The following is a 20,378-nucleotide window of genomic DNA, read 5'->3' as shown; positions in this document are numbered from 1 at the left end:
TTACATTGCAGATGCCCTGAGCAAAGGGAATATGTGACACAAAAGGAACTGTGATGAGATTACAAAATGTATCAGAACTGTTTTGATTAATCTCATCTGGGGAGCTTTAAGAAATAGACGCTACACTAGACTTAAATTAGAGGAATGACAAGCATATAATTCTGAACTTCTGCTTCTTCTGCTGCTTTTACAGCATATCTCCACTTTATCCAATGGTTTTATTGCTGAAGAATTTTCACATGCTTAAATTATACTTCCTTGGACATCATGATGTGTGCTGTGTCTCCAGAAAACTGTGCTGCTCAAAAAGCTACACACATCCCACTCTGACACTGTCCTTTTTTAGTTACAGCTCCTTCTGTTAGGAACTTCAAAGTAGTTTTAGGTCTTGAGGAGATATGGTGTTTATTCAGAGATCACTTTGGAGTAGTTTTCATTTCTTCTCTACCCAAGGTGCTCTGATACCACTTTCCCTCTACTCAGCTTTGGGAAGATTTTCTCAAGAATCTGGTCATTTCAAGCATAATTCAGTCCTGGTCTGCCTCATCTCTCGCTGTAACATCGACATCCCCATGGCATTTGGGACACAACTGAAAAACTGTTAAGACAAAAAGAACAATTCTCTGCTATAACCCCTGTATTGGGCATAGATTTCAGGGGTTTGGTACAGGGATAGCAATTGTGACCTGTGTGGGAGAAGGCCTTGAGCTGCCCTGTGCCAGTCACAGCCATTTCTACTCAACTCTTACATCAGCACGTCACATCAACTGAGAAGTACTGAGTCAAGGTACGGAAAAAAATTCTGTATCCTGGTCTCCACATAGGGGAAATCCAAATGTGTGGCCCAGTTGCCAGCTGAGTGACACTCCAAAGCAGGCCCAGTTTGCATAATCACGCCGTAGCAAGTAATTGAGGATGAGATTTCTAATATGAATAAGCCCAAATGAGTTGATCAAGAATCACTTTCTATTTGACTGTCCAGCATACACAAATCCTAATAAAAACATTTGTTTCAGTGCAGAATATGAGTTTGCAGGTGTTTGAAAATCAACAGTCCTCAGATTTGAGGAAATGCTGTGAGTGCTGGAATATCAGCTCGATGTTACTGTGACCCAGAGTAAGCCACTAGCACAAAAAGGAAGAAACCTCAGCAAGAACACCAGTGTTTTGTTTTCACTGAAAACAGATGCACTTTTTTACCTCATGTTAGCCATAACAAACCATAAAAAACCTAGATGAAATCAATTTTCCCAAGAATCAATTAAGTATAGTCTATCCCCCCCCCCCATTTTAGTCTTTAGCTCAGTTATCTCCTGTCATCATAAGGATATTACCATACAATGATGAGCATATTTTTATGCACAGATGGGAAAAGCATGCCTTGTCACTTAGTGAATACATCAGATTAGCTCTAGGCTTTACATAGCCACAGTAGAACTTGGTGAAAAGCAGCAGTGGGAAGTCATTAGTGTAGTGGGCTATACAGGGTACCCTGATCTCCTCTGCATGAAATAATACATAAACTGCTGCTGGCATAAGCAGAAAGAAAGAGCAGGTAACTTAAGTATCCTCTTAGGATGAATTAAGTGTTGTGAAAAAGCACTATGCTCAGTAAAGATCTAAATGTCTGGCTTCAGCTCAGAAATAGAATTAGAGTTGTTTCCTTCCATTGATTTCCAGTACAAAAAGCTTTATTTCTTTTTGTTTTAATTAGCACACAGAAGCCAACACCTTCAGGTTTCCAAAGAAATGAGTATGCTGAGGCCCAGCTTCAAGAGATTATCAAAAAAATGCGGGAAAGGTCAAATATCTATAAGGAAAAGCTGAACGACCCAGTGCTGTCTTCACCTGAAGGCAGTCCTACAGCTTGTAAGTGACTCTCAAAATAGCTGTGAATTTGTTGAGCTTAAAACTTGAAAATTATTTTATGGGAACAGAAAATACTGTGATAAATTTTTTGTAAGTTTAGTGTATTTATCCACTGAAAAGGATCAGTTTGTGCCCACTGAATTCAATTTATCCATAGTTCTCTACAACAAGCCAGGTCCTTAGGTACAAGCTCCCTTTGAACTCCATCGCTGAAGAATTTGGGAAAACAAATTTATAGAGGCAATATCTAGAATCATCCCTGTCAAGAAGCTCTCTGGATTTTAAAATAGCTCCCAAATATGTTTATTCACGGAGATGAATCAGAGACATATGAAGAAACATACATATATTATGAGTGGATATTAGTCACTATGATGAGATCTGCTGTGTAAATAAAGTAAATAAAAATCTTACCCTTGACAGCAATCTTCTGGACACACTGAGGACTTTAAATCCAGGCTTTGAATGGATCAGACTCAGCTGATGTTAATTAATCATTGATTTTTTACAAAATATGAAACATAAAACAAATCAATATTTTTCCTCTTCAGAGGAAAGTCTGACTTTTTTTTTCCTTTTCACAAAAAATTGAATGTGGCGATTCTATGTTCTGAAACTTTTTAGAAGCTGTTTATAGCTTATGTGCTTTTTAAAAAACTGTAAAAAAGGGTGCATGAAGAACTATAAATTATACCATCTGATAAAGGAATCCTTTTCTTTTTAATTATTTCTTTGCTCATTTACCTCGTTTGTTCTCTTTGTAGAACTTAAAATCATTTATTTCCTAAATTATTACGGATCTAGTTTGCCAGTTTACTGTTAAGCATGTGTATCCTAACCAGAATTAACAGCATACATGTGTGAACAACATTATCCAGCCCAAAGAAGAAAGAAGTGGGCTCAAAGGTGTGCCACAAGACTTTAATAAGCCTAGAAATATACAAAACCATAGGCTTCCCACTAGTTTAACCTACTGTGTTGTATATCAGGTCTCAGGAGAGGGGAGAGATCAGCCCATGGCACAGGTGTCTTTTCCTATCTCCATTCTCACTGTATGCATTCTTTGCAACAGTCATGGAAAGAGAAATGCCCAGTTGCATTAATGAATGCTGAATTATGAATTAACCTTTTCTTGCAAGTCTTATAAAAGGCATAACTTGTGGGTACTGTTCAGGGAAATAGAGCAATACAGATATACTCTGTAACGTAAGTGCCCTGTTCATGATACCTGATGCACATGTTTATGCCAGTAGTGATTTTATTCTCCAATTCTTTTTCTAATGCATTTAGTATAATAAACTGTAATTTTAGTCACTGCCTAGTGTTTTTAGAAGAGATTTTAACACGATGAAGTTCTTGTTCATGTTAAAACAGGGTGTGGTTATTGAGCCATTATTAAAATGCCACCCTTTGTGGCATCTTATGTGTCTAGCACCAAAGAAACCACCCCCACCAAAAGAAGAAAAAAAAGAAGAAAAAAAAGAAGAAAAGAAAGAGGAGGCAGAAGCAAAGCCAGAGGAGGATCATTACTGCGATATGTTGTGCTGTAAATTCAAAAAACCCCCGCTGAAAAAATACATGGAACATCTGCAGCTACCAGAGACCATAGACTCATACACAGGTAAATTAAAAGCTATGCAATAGAATGGGGTAAAGACTTATTGAAGTGACCTGGTGTTACATAGCACCTGTGAGCCACCATAAGAGACACATTCCAGTTTGCAACTCAGAGGGATGCAGAGGTCCTGCCCTAAACAACATCTTTCCAAACAGGAAAAAGACATGAAAAGCGACACCAGCTGTAAAGATGGTATGCACAAAGATGGTATGCAAACCAACCACAATTAGAATTCAAGTTTCTTGATCTAGAATTTGTACCATTCATTAGGGCCAAATAATTCTTTTCTCAGTTATAACACACATGAACAGCATGCAAAATGATAGTATGAAGTTTCTTCAGATGCATAAAATTCTGTATGCTCTCATTACCTCATCTTTTTTCCTATTTGCAAATTCTTTATGTGACTCCTAGTTCCATCTATATCACTTTAGCAGTGTGTAGCCTTGAAAAAGGGAGAATGCTAGGTTGCTCTGGACAGAATCATTCCAAGAGACTGCAATAAATGTGTCTAAAAGAATGACAATAGACTCTAAGTTCATGCCTGTAAGTTCAATGTTTTTTCTTTCAGATCGCCGTTACGTAGGGTGGCTCATGCTTGTGACAATCGCCTACAACTGGAATTGCTGGTTTATTCCCCTTCGCTATGTGTTCCCATATCAAACCCCAAGTAACACAATATATTGGTTTGCCATTGATGTCATTTGTGATATTTGCTACCTCTGTGACTTACTGATTTTCCAGCCCCGAGTGCGATTTATAAGAGGGGGAGACATAATAGTAAGTACTGGAGGTGGGATTTCCATAGGTAGTAGATGTGTGTTAAAGTAGAATATAGAAATTCCTCCAATCTGACACTTTTTCTTCTCACTATGTCAAATTATGTAACTTTTTTGTTTACATCTATTCTTCTTCATTGACCTGCCATTTTTCACTGACCTTCCATTCTTTTATGGGGGAAAAAACATAACCATTGCCTACATTCTTAAAAATAGAAAAAACAGATTTGAAAGTAACAGATGAGAGCAGTTGAAACAAGCATATAGTCCTCAAAAGGAGTAAATTGGTGAAATTTAACTTGAATCAATGATTATATCACATGTACTCATGCATATATACATCTGTTCGTATGTTTGTGTGAAAGTTTGACCTTTCTATTCCCCTTATACCAGAACCATAGTTGAAGACAGTGCATATTCTGCTAGGGTTGGACAGGATAGGATGTTTTGTAAAAGACTGTGAGATTGTGGGGGTTTTTTTTCTAAAGTCAGAGCAAATCCTTGTAATTTTTAGGATACTTTGAAAATAATTAATTTGAGATATTATCTTTTGGGAAAATATGTACATTCAATTTTAATTCTTACTATTGTTTTTGGTTTATCTTTTTATAGAAAAATCCAAAATAAAATTTTAAGCAAGTATCTGAAAAGGCGTGAAAGTTTGCCCTTAATATACCAAAAGGACATCTAGAATATTAACTTTTCTTTAAAATCTTCCTTGCTTTTGATTCTCTAACTTCTTATAGAAAAAAACTATTTATTTTGGAAAAAAAAAATTAGTTTTAATAACTTCAGCATGACATTACTGTGTCCAACAGACAGAAAATTCAAAATTATATATCTTCAAATGTAATTTGGAACTAGCTTTAACAGTGTTTTTACATAAAATTTTATACATTGTACATACACAATATTACTGATACCTTTAGAGATAAAGCTGTGCAAATATCATTTGAATAGATATTAAATGTGATGCAGTGTAATGTAGTTTCCAGACCAAGACATTCAGCAACTGACAATCTTGCCTAAATCCCACAAAACTCAATTTTGATGAGCAAAGTTAAAGCTCTAACATAGGAAGCTTACATTGTATTTCCCTTGAAGCTGTTTCTACAATTCACAGATTTTAGCACACAAAGAGATCATCTACTGCCTGATCTCCTGCATTTAGTTTAATGCTTAAACTGATAATAGTGAAAGTTGGCATGAAAATATGCTTAAGATTTTAAAGTTCTTTTTAAAGTGTCTCTGATATAAATACAGAAAGTATAAAAATAGATAAATTTTTTTAGATACTTGTGATTACCCTTTCTTATTAAGGTATTAGCCTCAGTTCCCGTGAAGAACAGATTAAAAATGAATAGCTAATCACTGCTAATGAATGCAATGATGATTATTATAATGCTAATAATGCTAGCATGTTAATGCTAGCTTTTCAAGAGCTAATTTTGTACAACACCATCAGAAACACTCTTTGCATTTTTCTTGGAATCACTGCAGATAAATGCAGTTTTTCACCCTGAAATTGAAGGGGTTTGGGTCAAGCACTAAATGGTATAGATGTCTTGAGAGGAAAGTTTTGTGGGAAAAAAAATGTAAGGAACAGATTGGAAAATATCAGACAAATTCCAAGCCTCATTTTTTCAAATAGTTCTAATAAAATCTGATGTATTGTAAACTGGACTAATAAAAGTACTAATTCTCCCTCCATTCATACTTTTAGACTATCATTAATTTAACTGTCATCATCCCTACTATCAGTAGATAATTATTATTGTCGAGTAGCAGAGGCTAATTCTTGACATTCTGTTCTTGACTTTGTCTTTTTCTCCATTCATTATCATTGTAGATAGACAAAGTGGAAACGAAAAAATTCTACCACAGCACTGTGAAATTTCGGGTAAGTAGACCCTGTGTTACTGATATCAATATGAAGTTTTTTGTGCTCCCCCAGATTGCTTTAGGCAGTCTGGTTTTAAAAGCTGAAGGACTTTTAAGATGCGCTTGCGGAGTGGTCTCCCCACCTCCACTCACCAGCCACATGCCTAACATTTTAGTTTTATCAGAACTACAACTGAAATAACAGTATGTATTAAGAATCAAATATACGAGATACTATTAATAATCCACATGAAACAGATTAAGATCTCAAGCACAGAGAATTTAAAAGCAGGGCAAAGCTGCTGGTGTTTTCAAAGAGATAATCTTGCCTGTCAGTGCTTTGGGAAGCTACATGTTTAGCATGCTGACTCTTCAAATATTATTGCAGTCATGATTCAATCTAAGCAAGTTTTTGACAGTAAATAAATGCATGATGATTACTATGAAGTTTAAATTGACCTCTCTGCTCTTCAACAGCTTGATGTGATATCAGTATTGCCATTTGACATTTTGTACTTCTTCTTTGGATTTAATCCAGCACTTAGAGTAAACAGGATGCTAAAGGTAAGCTCTGTGTTAGTGATGAATGGCTAACCATGCATAAATGTTTTGCAACTCAACAGAAAGTTTTTTGTAATATTTAGGAATATGAAATTTAGAAATTGTAAAATATCTTCAGGCTAAGGTAGAATATCAGTAAATAAACCAACAAAAAATACAAGTTATAGTCGAGCCAAATTAAGTGTTTATTCTCTTACTTTTCTTCCAGCTTTTAATTCCTACTTTCAAAAGATATTTGGCAATTAAAGCTGGGGTTTTTTACATAATTTAAATTAAATTTATCTCAAATTACCTGTTTAGTTTTCAAAGACTAAAAAAAATCACTAATTATTGTCAATGATTTTTCCTCTTCTGTTTGTTATGACTGGTGTTTAAAAGCAAAGGAAGGAATTTTAAGGACGATATAAACTATGCACAGAATATTTATCTAGCATAAACCCACTTTTTTATTGAGCCAAAGACACCTGGAATTGTGTAATGAAGGGTCTGCAAAGGGATTAGAACATGGTACACAGCAGGCTTCTCCGCAGCTAAATACATTCCCCTTCAAATAATCAATATGTTGACAAAGAATCGTCTTTCATTTAACATTGTGGGGGAGACACAAGAACTCTGACAATAAAATGAGAGTGTTCTTCAATATTCAACAAAATTTCAACATTCCATAAATCAGAACCGAAATAATATGAAAGAATGGAAAGTTAAATAGGATCCCATATTAGGCAAACAGATGTGTACTGAACAAAAACAAAGAAAAATCTATATACAAATATACAAATATTAAAAGCTATCACTAAAGGTCAAGGACAAATACTTAATAGGAAGAATTTGATACAGCTGCAGTTGATACCAAATAGAATCATCTAGTATGTGGCTGTTGATACATATAGTCACTTACTGGAGAATTACTGGAATTTCAGAAAAAAGAAAAAAGGAGGGTTAATTCATGTAATTCTCTGTGATCAAGTTGTCCAAGCAATTATATACATTCGAGGAAGTAGTCATTTTATCTGCAGCAGTCTGACCAAATCAGCAAGGTTATTTCTGTAGTCAGATTAATGGGACACTTAACACCCAAAAAACCATTTAACTCAACTTTTATCTTTGCTTTTCAGTTCACTGTTTAGTTAAATGTTTGTCATGGTTTAGGAATGGTATTCTTCAATTTAGTATTCCCACTAAAAACCATACACTGCTCCCCCCCTTCCAATTGGAGGCACAAAACGCAAAGATCACGTGTTGAGATAAGAACAATTTACTGGAAAAAATGAGATAAGAAAATGAACAGCAACAGTCACAATATTAATGACAAAAGATATGAGAGGAATTATTCACATGGTAAAACTCCTCAATTAATCGACAATACCACGCAGCTCCCCCTACCACATTTGCTCAATCAGAAGGAACTGCTTCTCTCTGGAATGGAGCCCCTTTCCTCCACCCCCAGCAATGAGGTGAGGTGATACAGAATAACCTCTGGGTCCTCGCCATGTTCCCTCCTGGCTACTGCAAAAATTAGCCCTGTCCTGGCTGGAACCAGGACAATGTTTAAAGAAAGCCTGATTATTGAAAAATCCATTTTCAAAATATGTATGTGAACTAATGTCTGTACTATTATAAAAAGATGTGTACTCAAGAACAGTGATTGGATTGCTTTCATTTTTTTCCCATTCAGCATAACACATTCTTTGAGTTTAATGATCGTTTGGAAGCTATTATGGAAAAAGCATACATCTACAGGTATGTGCTGATAAAACTTGAGTAGCATGCAGAGTTGGGCACAGAATCCATTTCATATGATCCAAGTCACACGATTTTATGAGTTGTCAGTTAAGTGCTGGATGGAATATGATATGTCTTTAACTGTTCAATTTAAATTTTTTAAAATATGTCTTTACTGTAATATTTAAAATAATATATGTAAGGCTTCACTCACATATGAAATCTAGCTCAGTTCAGTTGGCCTGGTTCAGACAAAATATTTAGCAAACTGAGGCTCCTGCCAAAATTTAGTTGATCAAAAGTATCAGAAAGAAGTTTCTTTAGTGAAAGAACTAAAGAAGTTTCTTTAGGTTGCTAGTAGCAGTTCCAAATCCTCAGTAGCTGTTTATTTGTACTTAATAAGAGTTATGAGCTTGAGCCTGTGTCAACATTTTTCTTCAAACATGCTTTCCCTATGAACCTGGCATGTACAGAAGCTTGATCCTTCACTGGATTGACTACATTTGGAATGAGGACCAACTCAACACAATTCTCAAATAGCGATTATAAATGTTGTCTGCTGTGTTCTCACTTTCTGCATTGACAGGAAGAATTTTGGATGCAACTCAGGCAGTCCATGGACATAGTTATGGCAAGTTTCATAGGCCCCTCAGCTGTCACCGATGCTGCTAAGACCCAATGAACCCATCTACTCTGTCACCATTACTGTCATCTACTGTCAATGTCATCAGCCCTAGTTTATCTTGTGCAATTTCTACACCAATAGATTATTTTTTCTGTCCCAGTTTTGGGCCATGTATTGTTCCTCTGTGTTGCTGATGCAGAAACAAGAATATGTTGTTTACCATCTTACTCTATTTCAGAGATTATTGCACTTAATGGTACACTTGATATTTATACATTTAAATGAGATGTTTTATGAGATTTTAAAACTAGTTAAATATGAAAAGGAGGTTGAAACATCATCTCTTTCATATTTTCATGTACCTGTGAAATAAAACGGAAGTTTGAAAGTTCTATGAAAGTATTTTTGAGATACTGACCTTCATAAAGTTTATTCTTATGTAAGAATATAGACTTATATTCTTATATAATGCCCTCTCTTTTCAGTTATGGAAGACTCTTTTGTGGTTTGGTTGGGTTTCTTTTATTTTCTTTTTTTTTTAATTCTTGATGGTTCAAGAGAGGATTTTTCTGAATTTCCATAGGTGTCAGTGTCTGAATCATTGCCTCTCTATCTTCTCCATTTTCTAATTTCATTAAAAAGAATGGGTTTTCTTCTTCTTATGGTTTTTAACTTTTTCTAATGTTGATAAGTTTTAGAGGTAATTGTTTTTAAATTAATTAATTATTTTCCGTATTATGTCTTTTGCATTTTGGAGTAATAACTCAATGACTTTTCTATATCTCCTATAATGTTTGCAGTGAGTACTAGGAGATAAAGTTTTTATATACAGATAATTCTGGATAAAGTAATTAGTTTGGATATAAAAATAATGTTGTGTCTACATGGATTTCAAAGAAATGGGAACAAATTTGCAAACTCATTTTCACTAAAATAAACAGCTTTACAAGGGACAGAGTTTCGCACTATATAAAGGTACGGAATGGGAAATGATTGTTCAGAGGAGAAGTTGAGAAAGGGATGTGAGCAAGATCTCACTGGTCCTGTGAAATATATACAGCAGATGGAAAGACAGAGCCAGCTACTCTGCAAAGCTCTTTCCCTTATTAGACATTTCTTTAGCATGATATTGGTTGAGTTTCCACAACTGTGTGTTGCTTCTGGTGTCTTTGCTTTGCCTGGTCCCAGGCCCACTTAGATTTTCAGTATTAAATCACTTGCAGAATGTAAATTCCAGAATCTAATTATTACAAAGTGAATCTATTTTCTACCTCATACTTCAGAAAGCACCAGCTCCTGGTTTGCTTATCGGCAAATGGAGAACAGGGGTAGTTATACAGAAGAAGAACATAAGCGGGAGCTAAAAAGTCCTAAAAAGTCAAGCTTTTTGTGCAAACTACTGCATTTTATTTTAATGTAGCAATGTTGCTTTGGTCTGAGATCCTGGTATAGTCATAATTTGAGCAATAAGTCACCAATTAACTAAATAATATCAAACTAAAGTTCTACACGGCAAGTGTACGTATGTGGGTGGATTCTCTTCTCAAACTAACTAGTTTGAGTTTGTAGGAATAGAGCTGGCAAAGGTTACTTACATTTTATCTACCCATTGTGATAGATTCAATATGTGTCTAGAGAAATATAAAATATATTGTAGCAAAGGCTTCCAGAGTCTTCACTCAGATCTCAGAAGTCCACTTGAATGGATTCAAATTTGTACACACGACCTTGTATGGTCAATATTGCAATATTACTAGATCACAACAGCTATCTGCTGTTCTCAATAGCTTGCAATCCTGAACAGAGCTATCCTGGAAGGACACCAACTTTTAAACAGAGAAGTGGCATTCATTTGTCAGCATCACAAAGAAGAAGAGGACACTTAGGTAGATTGCTTAATGGCACGGAGAGGTCAAGGAGGGCATGCAATGGCACCTGAAGAACCAGCAAAGGAGTGCATAATGCAGAACCAACCACAGTAATGGTTGATATTATCTCCCATTAACTTGGTTTATAGACCAAACATATTTAGATCTTATTAAATTTTCATAAAACCACATACTCAGTTATTCTGCGCTCCAAATTGCATTGAATCCTAGCTGTAGCAGATAAACTAATTACATACCAGCTTCTCTGTGTTTAGGCAAGTCCTGTACTTTCCCTGCTTATTTATCCCCTGCTTGTATGAATATTTGAATGGAGACTTAAATCCAGGAGATCTTTCTTTTGATCCCCATTCACTGAACAGAGGATATACAATGAGATCATTTTTGTATAAAACAGAAAGCTGCTTGGTACTTAAGTAGTTCATCATTGGTATTCTTCAAAGAACTGGCCATAAGCATAAGAACTGGGATTGGGAGTGATGTAACTCCTGCTGTAAACACTGAATTTGAGAGAATCTACTGCAGGCTTCCTACCACAGCTCTTGCAAAGCAGTTCATTTCTGACCTCAGACATTTCTTGCCTTTGGTTCTCAAGTTTAGAGCCTATCTTGAAGAGAGTTTGTCAAATGCATTAGTTTGTACCCTCTAGCCTCATTAATGTAGCTTCAAATTTGTGTAAATATTCATAGCCATTTAAAGAAGTTGATTATAAACTCCTCAGGGAACCATAATTTAACAGTTACCCCATGTCAAATATTCTAGGAAAGATATTTTTTGACCTTGGACAAATGTGAGAGATGGGTAACTGCCAGCTATTTTTTTCATAGAATCAATACAGATGGGGAATTACCTAGTAGACACTTAATATTAACATTGTTGATGCAAAAAAGGAACGGGTTCTATATTAAAAGGAAGGAAAAATGTAAGTTGTTTTACAGGAATCTGTTGACTTTTATAGGGTCATTCGAACAACTGGATACTTGCTGTTTATCTTACACATTAATGCATGCCTGTATTATTGGGCTTCAGACTATGAAGGACTTGGCAGCACTAGATGGGTGTACGATGGTGAAGGAAACATGTAAGTCCTTTTCTCTTGCAAGAGATTTTTGTTAATTTTGCTCCTTCCTGCCTCCCCCTCCTTTTCCCAAGCCTTTGCTTGCAGAGTATGCCCTTACTTTACAAGTGCTTGAATAGCAAACTTTTAGCACCATGGCTGCTGATTAGCAGCTTTCATTACAAACATATTGGGAGGGCAGGTGCAGTGAATAATCAGTTTACCACTTTCAGCTTTTATAGGTTTATGAGTCAGTGTAAAGCACCAACTTAATTAAACATTTAGAAAGTAACAAGGGTCATAAATTAAACTCACTGATTGCATATCACATGGGAACCATTCGAAGGATTATATAACAATCCCTCAAAGGAAAGAGAGGAATAGTTTAGTGGGGTTTTTTGCTGCCACACAGCATTGTACCACTAAAGTGCAATATTTTAGTCCCTCTACGCTGTGGTGATTGGTCTGAAAAAATTCCACCAACTTTCTCTCATCTTTCGGGAAAATCATGCTTAAAAATGTGGCAGAGTGTTACCAGTGGGAAGGTCTGGACATTGGCACACTTTTCCACACTCTCCTTATGAGAACACTAGGTTGGGCACCAAGTAAGGAACATTTATTAAGATGATTAAGAGGAACTAAGAGAAAATAGCAAAATATATTTTGTGTGTAGTTTTATAAAAACATATCTCATTGGTTCAGTTCTATGAACATTTATTTATTTCAAAAGTCATAATATAAAGCCACAGAAGTTCAGTTTGTTCATTAATTACATTCTTTGCAAAACCACATATCTTACTGCTGTCATAAACCTCCTTTTAAAGAACTTTTCACCTTTTTCTTGGACATGTGCTCCTGTATGCAGTTTTGTCAGACTTCACAAGTTTAATGTGAAGTCACTATCTTGAAGGATAAGAAAAGAGGTTTTGAAAGAAAAACACACTTCATATAAAGCAGCATTGATTTTTTTATAATTAGGGTTATATCGCAAAAAAAATTACATGTCTGAAGTTTCCACACACCACTAAAATACACAGCTTCAGTACTGCAGTCAGGCATTTGAAAGCAGGGTCATGGAGCTCAGTGGGACCACTTATGTAAATGGAGTTACAGACAGGTATTTATTCGCAGGATCAAGGCTTCCAGAAATCTGACAAGAAAAATGCAAAACTAATTTCCATTATAGCTATTTTTGTTAATGTCATTCTTGGAAATATTTTCCTCATAATTAAAAATAAGGTAAGTAAGACTAAAAAAACCTGAAAATTCTGAAATTAGAGTTTACTTGATCTTCAAGTTTTTTAATGCTTCTTCAAAAAAGTTTAGGGAACAGGAAAGAAAGTCTTCCTAGTTTTCACAGACAAAAATCTTTGGCATTTCACTCAGAGAAACAACTGGTAGAAATTATTTACTACTTTGATCACAGACAGTGCATTTGTACCCAGAGGCAATGGCCGGGTTTTTTAATATTTTGTGATATCTCTTCCATGAGGAGACAAAAACATTTCTCAAATAAAGTCACACTGAAATCAAATGGAATTTAGGGCAAATTTATTTTATAAACAATAATAATAAACTGGTAGTTCAAGATCTGCATTAAACTGAGATGCTTAAATAAAATACATATTAGGATATGCGTATATCTTAACACAAGAAAGCTGTTGACCTATTGGAACGAGTCCAGAGGAGAGCTACTAAGTTAACCACAGGAGCACCTGTCCTATGAAGACAGGTTGGGAAATTTGGGACTGTGCAGCCTAGAGAAGAGAAGGCTCTGAGGAGACCTTACAGCAGCCTTCCAGTACTTAAAAGGGCCTACAAGAAAGCTACAGAGGGACTTTTTTACAAGGGCATGTAGAGATAGGACAAGGGGGATGGCTTTAAACTGAAAGAGGGAAAGTTTAGATTAGATATTAGGGAGAAGTTCCTTACTATAATGGTGGTGAGGTACTGGAACAGGTTGCCCAGAGAGGCCAGGTTGGATGGGAGTCTGAGTGAAATCTGTTCTAGTGGGTGGTATTCTTGCCCATGGTAGGGGTGTGGATCCCTTCCAACCCAAACCATTCAATGATCCTACGATTCTATCATATATCCATGTAAACCTCATTAAGCCATTAATTTATCTCATCTTGACATTGCTTGGTGAATTTATGACTTTGTTCTTTTGCCAGTATCTAACTCACACTGGATTATATGGTGCCATGTACATGGAACCCCAAAGAACCCAGGCTGAGCTGCATTTAATAAAGTATACCTTTGTATCCCACTAACAGCAAATGCCTTCTGTATGGAATAGTCATTGCCTTAGAGAATCAGGCATGATATATTATCTAATTGTCAAATATTCAGGGATTTTTGACAGAGAGGCACTGTGTGAACATTAGTTACAATTGGAGATGCAATCTGAACTTAAACCTATCAAATAAGATACTTCCAGGTATCTAGGTATTCATTTATTTGGAGAGCAGGATTTAAGAACAGTATGGGGAAAATCTGTCATGAAAATTTACCAGTGCTCCAGAATATATTATGGCACAACATAATTTCCTTTCACATAGTATTCAGGGTTGACAATATTTGAAGGAAAATAGTCTCACAAAGAATGGGAACACATTCAGAAAGAAGATTAGGCAAACATAGCTACCTAGCTAATTTTAAAAAATGACAGTAAGTAGTCTGACAAATAAACCAAAATTCTAGTGGTCTCAGATTACACTGACCCAAAGCAAATGATCTGGCACTCATTTAGTGGCATTAATGTTTTATGAAGAATCCCTGCTGTGTCCATAAAATATTGCTAGTTATGGCTAAAAACAGTTCTTAAAAATGTCAACACTTCTAGGATACTTTTTTTTTTTTCTTTTCCAGGCTAAAAAGAATAAACACGCAAAAGATTCCTTTATCAATTTGATTACATATATGTTACTGAGCAGGTATACTAACTGATTAATTAAATCCATAACTAACAGCTGTATACACACTCAAACCATGAGAAAAATTATCAAAATAGCTCTTTTGCAAATCTCTGCTATCTCTATTCTTTTCCAGTTCTTGTCCAGATTCTAAAGCATTAGTGTCAATCCAAGAAGACTTGAGCTTTTTTGCAGGGCAGCCTACAGTCAAAGCCTGACATGCAAAAGGCAGTCTTTACTTTAATTCCCTGCAACACACCCAAATTAGCCACACAAGGTGTTCCCAGCATTAAAAGTGCACTCATGAGCTTGATATAATTAGGCAGACAGACCTCGCCCTCCCCTAATGCAGAAGTGCAGCGTCACTACTGCGACACCATAGTGTAGAGTCTATGTAAGCACAGCAGCATGATATTGAAAAGGCCTCTTAATTAAGTGGAGAATTTGAACTGTATGTGTTTATTTACAATCTAATTTAACTACCTAAGTAAGAGATCAATCTCCCTAATTCCTGGAGAAAATGGACAAATCCTTTAGAAAAGTATTCAGGGCAGGAATGTAATATCATTGTTCTGATTTGTCCGAAGGAAGTATCTCTCTTTCATCACTGTCCATTGAGAAACTAAAAGTAGGGAGGTGAAATTCTCATGCATACCCTCCAGGTCAGCAGTAAATTTAGGCAAAACAAATAATTTCATTTTCTTCATGGTATACTTCTGCTGTTTGCAAGTCATCCACAAGCAATCTGCAAAATTCTTTCAGACACCTATTTGCATCTCAGTTATGTTCCTCTTTAGCTTGCTGCCCTCCTGCTCTGGGCACAGACTTAGTGGACATCTGTAAGTCCCAGAAAATGGTCACTGTATGTGTCTAGAACAACTCCACTTCTTTAGTATGCATTGTCCAATGAGCAGTGAGACTGGCAAATCTTAGAATGTGTCTCATGGGTATCAGCCGTACATTGCTCTTGCAATAGGTCTGTTGTGTTACAATCACAGCACTTGCCATACAAAGGCAGTTTTGTGCTTCCAGACAAGCTGTGAATGCACAGCCCAACACATATATCACATACCCAATGCTTTCAGACCTGCTACCTGCAGCCATACATTTTAGGCAAAAGCTTTCTAGTTTACTCCATTCTGTCTGAGATCATCATACCCACAGTTACCTGATGAGCACATCACTCTAGAAAAAGAGGTACCAAGGAGGTCGTTAGATTACCAGTTTATAAAGGCCACTTCTTTACTCTGCTTAAACCCATCTTGATTGTAATGTGAGAGGGTCAAATGTGATAGCCCTGAAATAATGCTTCCCTGGGCTGAAATGAGTATGTAAATACAACCTGAAAAACTGAGAGACATGCACAAAGACTTGATTTACCCACATTAACCAAAACCATGTAAGAAGTTTAGTGTATTTTAAAATGGACTTTTATGAAAAAGATATTTCTATTGGCATAATATTATAAGGTAACTGATTTTCAGTGTTTCTGAATGTTTTCATACCTTGGACTTATTTTAGGGAAAAATCTAATAGTTTGATTGCCTGAAGGATAAACATACTCTCTATGACGAGCAGAGGGAAAAATCCCTTTCTTGTCTCATGTTGTTTGCTTCAACAGTAAATTTATAGCAGGGCAGTAAGCTGTATGGTGAACAGTGATGGTTTCCAGACACAAGCTAGTAGGAAGCAGAGCTGCTAATACTGTTGAAATAGGAGTCTGTTTTTCCTGGGTTTCCTTAAACAAAATTTACAATCTCATTTCTCCCTTTATTAGGGAAGAAAGCAAGCTGCTCTGTATTTCAACTGTGTAACTTTCAGATGATAATAAAACCAAAAATGCATAAATGGAGAAAACCTGTCCCTAAGAGATAGTGAATATCATGTGACTTTGCCAGTAGAAAGTTTCTTTTTAAGTAAAATTAAAGAAGAATATAGTGTATTAACTACATCTTCAGAAAGGAGTAGGCAGATGTCAAAAAAACTCTCACGTTTTGTATATACAACAATGTAAAGAAAAATTCCTTTGAGGAGCTGCTTTCATTCTGTGTAGACATTCCGAGAAATAAGATTATATTTTCTATCATGGTGGAGTCAGGAAGCTTAGCATGCAGGGCCGTTGTAGGTGAAGGAGTTAGTTAATTACTTTTGTTTCCTATAGTAACTAGATCAGAAGTAATGTTAATTTCTTTACTTTTATATTACTAAATTACACATGTTTCAAGCACTACAGCATTCTAAGTTATGGCAAACAAGTATGATATTAATATGCCTTATATGGTAATTCCTATTAGCCAAACTAGAGGCATCGTTTTATACTCAAATCTGTCATTCTTCCAAAACAGATCTGCATCTTTTTCATACTATTTTTTTATGCTACAGAACTCTAGGATAAAGCTGCAACTTATGCATACTTAGTTGGAAACATGCATATTTGAGTTGTTTTTTTTTTAATCCAGGTGAAAATATTATAGTGGTATAAACCAGAGGTTCATTTTGCAGCCCTAACATATAAAAATGATATGATGGCAAATATGCAATGAATTTCTTAATTTAAGGACTCTAAATGAAAATGGCCAGTTCCAGCTGTTAAAATCTAAAACTAGAAAACTGTGATAAATATGATCATTGTTACTGCATTTCATTAATCTGCAACCAAGAAAAAATGCCTTGGTAATGAAAAGCAGAAATCAATTGCTTGGTAAAGCAAATTTTAGGTGAAAAACTTGGAAAGACTTTCGAGTGATTTAAATAAAAAACCACTCATTGGAATTGGTTGTGAGATTATTTTCTCATATTTGCACAAAACAAACTCTACATTTGTATTATCACAGAAACCACTTATTAATAGTAGTGGAGTTCATATCTTACCAAGAGAGGACTTTAAAAGTAGAGAGAAATAAATAAAATGTACACCTGAGGTCTGCAAGCAGATCAGGTGGCCTCAGATTCAGGGTAAGCATAAGAAGATGCATGCTAGAATTTCTAATTCAAAATGAACATTCCCAGAAGTATTTCTTCTGTGTTTTAGTGTTTGGGAGGTTTCTGTTTGTTTTTTTAATTATTATTTCAAACTCAATAAAATTCAACAAATAGAAGGAGTCATCACTGCTTCAAAAGCAATAGTCATAGCTGAAATAATAGAAAATCTCACTGTACAATTAAGGAAAATGAACTTCCACTCCTAATCATCAGTGAAGTTGAAGTCTGATAGTACAGAAATGTAGCAAGTCAGCCTCTAATTAACAGGAGGCTTTTAAAAGTATACCTAAACCAAGACTTGTTTGCTCAGAAAAGAAGAAAATGGTAGCATACTTCTGACAATGATTTGCATTACTTGTGGTGCCATGTTCTAGAATGAAATTTAAACCAGAATTTTAGAGATGCCAAGGCACTTTTCCAAAACATTCTGTCCACGCCCTTTGTCGCTTTCACAAACTTATGTTATCATACTAATAGAAATATTTGACTTGAATGCAATAGGCTTTGTCATGAAGGCTGTACAAAGGGGGCTGTACAAACAGAACAAAAAATTTTGTCCACACAGCTCACACTTCAGGTATGAAAAGTAACAGATAGCAGATGGATACTGTGAAGGAGTTAATATAAGCCATTCATTGAAGCAGAGTCTTAGTGAGTGACCACTGCTTACTGCTGTATTTATTTGGATTCTAGGTCAAGAGAATTCTGATAAAAGTCTTAAAGTGGTTTTGTAGCCATTAATGGACAGGTCTCCCCTGGAAGGAGGCAAAGTAGTGGAGAAGGCAGGAAAGTGTTTGTTAAGGTGACAGAAGGAGTAGTGAAGGCCAGCAACTAGGAGACGTTAATACAGGAATCAGCCTTTCAGTGCTGAGTGGTTTGGAGAAGCTGGATAAACACACAGCTTGTGCAAGCATGTAACTTCTGTTTGACATAACCCAGGAGGCAGAGCCAATAAAGGCTGCTGTGAAGCAGAGTGGGAGGAAGACCAGCTTGGTTAAAGGGGTAGGAATGGACACAAGAAGAACACCGCATTTGTCGTTCCCACAAATTCGTACTGATATCATCAAGTGAAAGCCATGAAAGAGACCTTCAGATGTCTGAGCATCTATAGACTGCTACAGAGAGATTCTGGGAAGTCTCTAACATTTTTACACTGCTTTTAACATCATGACATCTTCACTGGTAGCATCCTAACACTGTAATGTCCATCTTGGCAATTTTTTACACGAGTCATCTGTAACACTACATAGAGTGTTACTAGAAAACAGTAACAGTAGAAAACAGTAAGCAAGTACTGCACTTCCCATATATTCTTATTTTGCTGTCAGTGAGAACATTCAGCTCAACCTGATTTATGTAACTATAGCATTTGTAAATTCATAACCCTTTATAAAAATGCTGAAAGTCTTTTGAACTGAAAAGTGTCACTGAAAGGCCCAACTCAGACAGGTATATGTTTAACTTCAACCACATAAGTACCTACAGTCTCTAATAAAAGTGCTGTTTGTGTCCACAGGTATCTGAGGTGTTACTACTGGGCGGTTCGCAGTTTAATCACCATCGGTGGCCTTGCAGAACCACAAACGCTGTTTGAGATAGTTTTTCAACTGCTGAATTATTTCATGGGTGTCTTTGTCTTCTCCAGCTTAATTGGTCAGGTACATTAAAAAAAAAATCGTTAACAAGTTAAGTTCAAATTACTGCAATGTAGTGATAATATATTCAATTTAATGGAGTTTAGTTCTGGGAAAAAGTTTAGCTTCCATCCACTATTCTACTGTCATCCCTACTTATTCTTCTGACAGACAGATGTGTTTAATCAGTTACCATTTTTGCAGCTATTTTGCACAAAAGCTGATTTAAAACCAAGACTCTGCAGGACACAGATGATTCTTGAAACTATTTATAATTCCTTTTTTTTTACTTACTCACAGCCAAGGAGACAGTTCCTTGACATTCATGTTATACTGTTAAATCTGATATAAAAATTATAGTTGTTGAATAAGTCACATTCAGTACTACTACCAATAGAATACTGTTAATGGAAGTCCCATGATTTTTGCTGAACTAGAATTCTAGTCTCTTCCACAAATTATAATATATATGTTAATCTGAAAATCAACTGGTTTCTATTTATCTTGGTTCTCATTTGGCAGAAGGGTAAAAAAAGGACCATAGCATAGCAAATCAGTTATATTTCCAAATATTTCCAGTTTTAAATCCACAGGTTTTAAAATACCTTGCTTACAAAAAAACAAATGCTGTGGTTCCTATGTGAGATTGTGTCTTATCAGTTTCTGTAGAAATCATTCCAGACTTTTTGATTTGTATATGCCTGTTATTGAAAGAATTATCAAAAAACCCAAAAACCCTGAAATTTTTTATTTTTAATACAGTATTTGAAAATTTCAACCAAACAGTTAAAAATTGCATATGTTTCTTGCTCTTTAGAAGTGTAAGAAGAGGTAACTGTCACAAAAGAGAGT

The 20,378-nt window shown here is 35.7% G+C and overlaps 1 protein-coding gene across 1 annotated transcript in view; it reads left to right on the top strand.

The window, feature by feature from the left end:
• Positions 1-20,378, top strand: part of CNGB3 (cyclic nucleotide gated channel beta 3) — a 32,970-nt gene that overhangs the window by 730 nt on the left and 11,862 nt on the right. Inside the window, exons 2-9 of the mRNA XM_017826461.1 lie at positions 1,715-1,865; positions 3,361-3,490; positions 4,059-4,267; positions 6,116-6,166; positions 6,625-6,711; positions 8,384-8,448; positions 11,900-12,022; positions 19,409-19,550. Coding sequence (XP_017681950.1) covers positions 1,715-1,865; positions 3,361-3,490; positions 4,059-4,267; positions 6,116-6,166; positions 6,625-6,711; positions 8,384-8,448; positions 11,900-12,022; positions 19,409-19,550 — 958 coding nt within the window. The remainder of the gene's footprint in view (positions 1-1,714; positions 1,866-3,360; positions 3,491-4,058; positions 4,268-6,115; positions 6,167-6,624; positions 6,712-8,383; positions 8,449-11,899; positions 12,023-19,408; positions 19,551-20,378) is intronic.

This window comes from Lepidothrix coronata, unplaced genomic scaffold (genome assembly GCF_001604755.1).
Source record: "Lepidothrix coronata isolate B3197 unplaced genomic scaffold, Lepidothrix_coronata-1.0 Scaffold127, whole genome shotgun sequence".
NCBI lineage: Eukaryota > Metazoa > Chordata > Aves > Passeriformes > Pipridae > Lepidothrix > Lepidothrix coronata.
The sequence above is the reverse complement of the archived record's forward strand: the minus strand, read 5'-3'. Positions and strand labels throughout refer to the sequence as shown.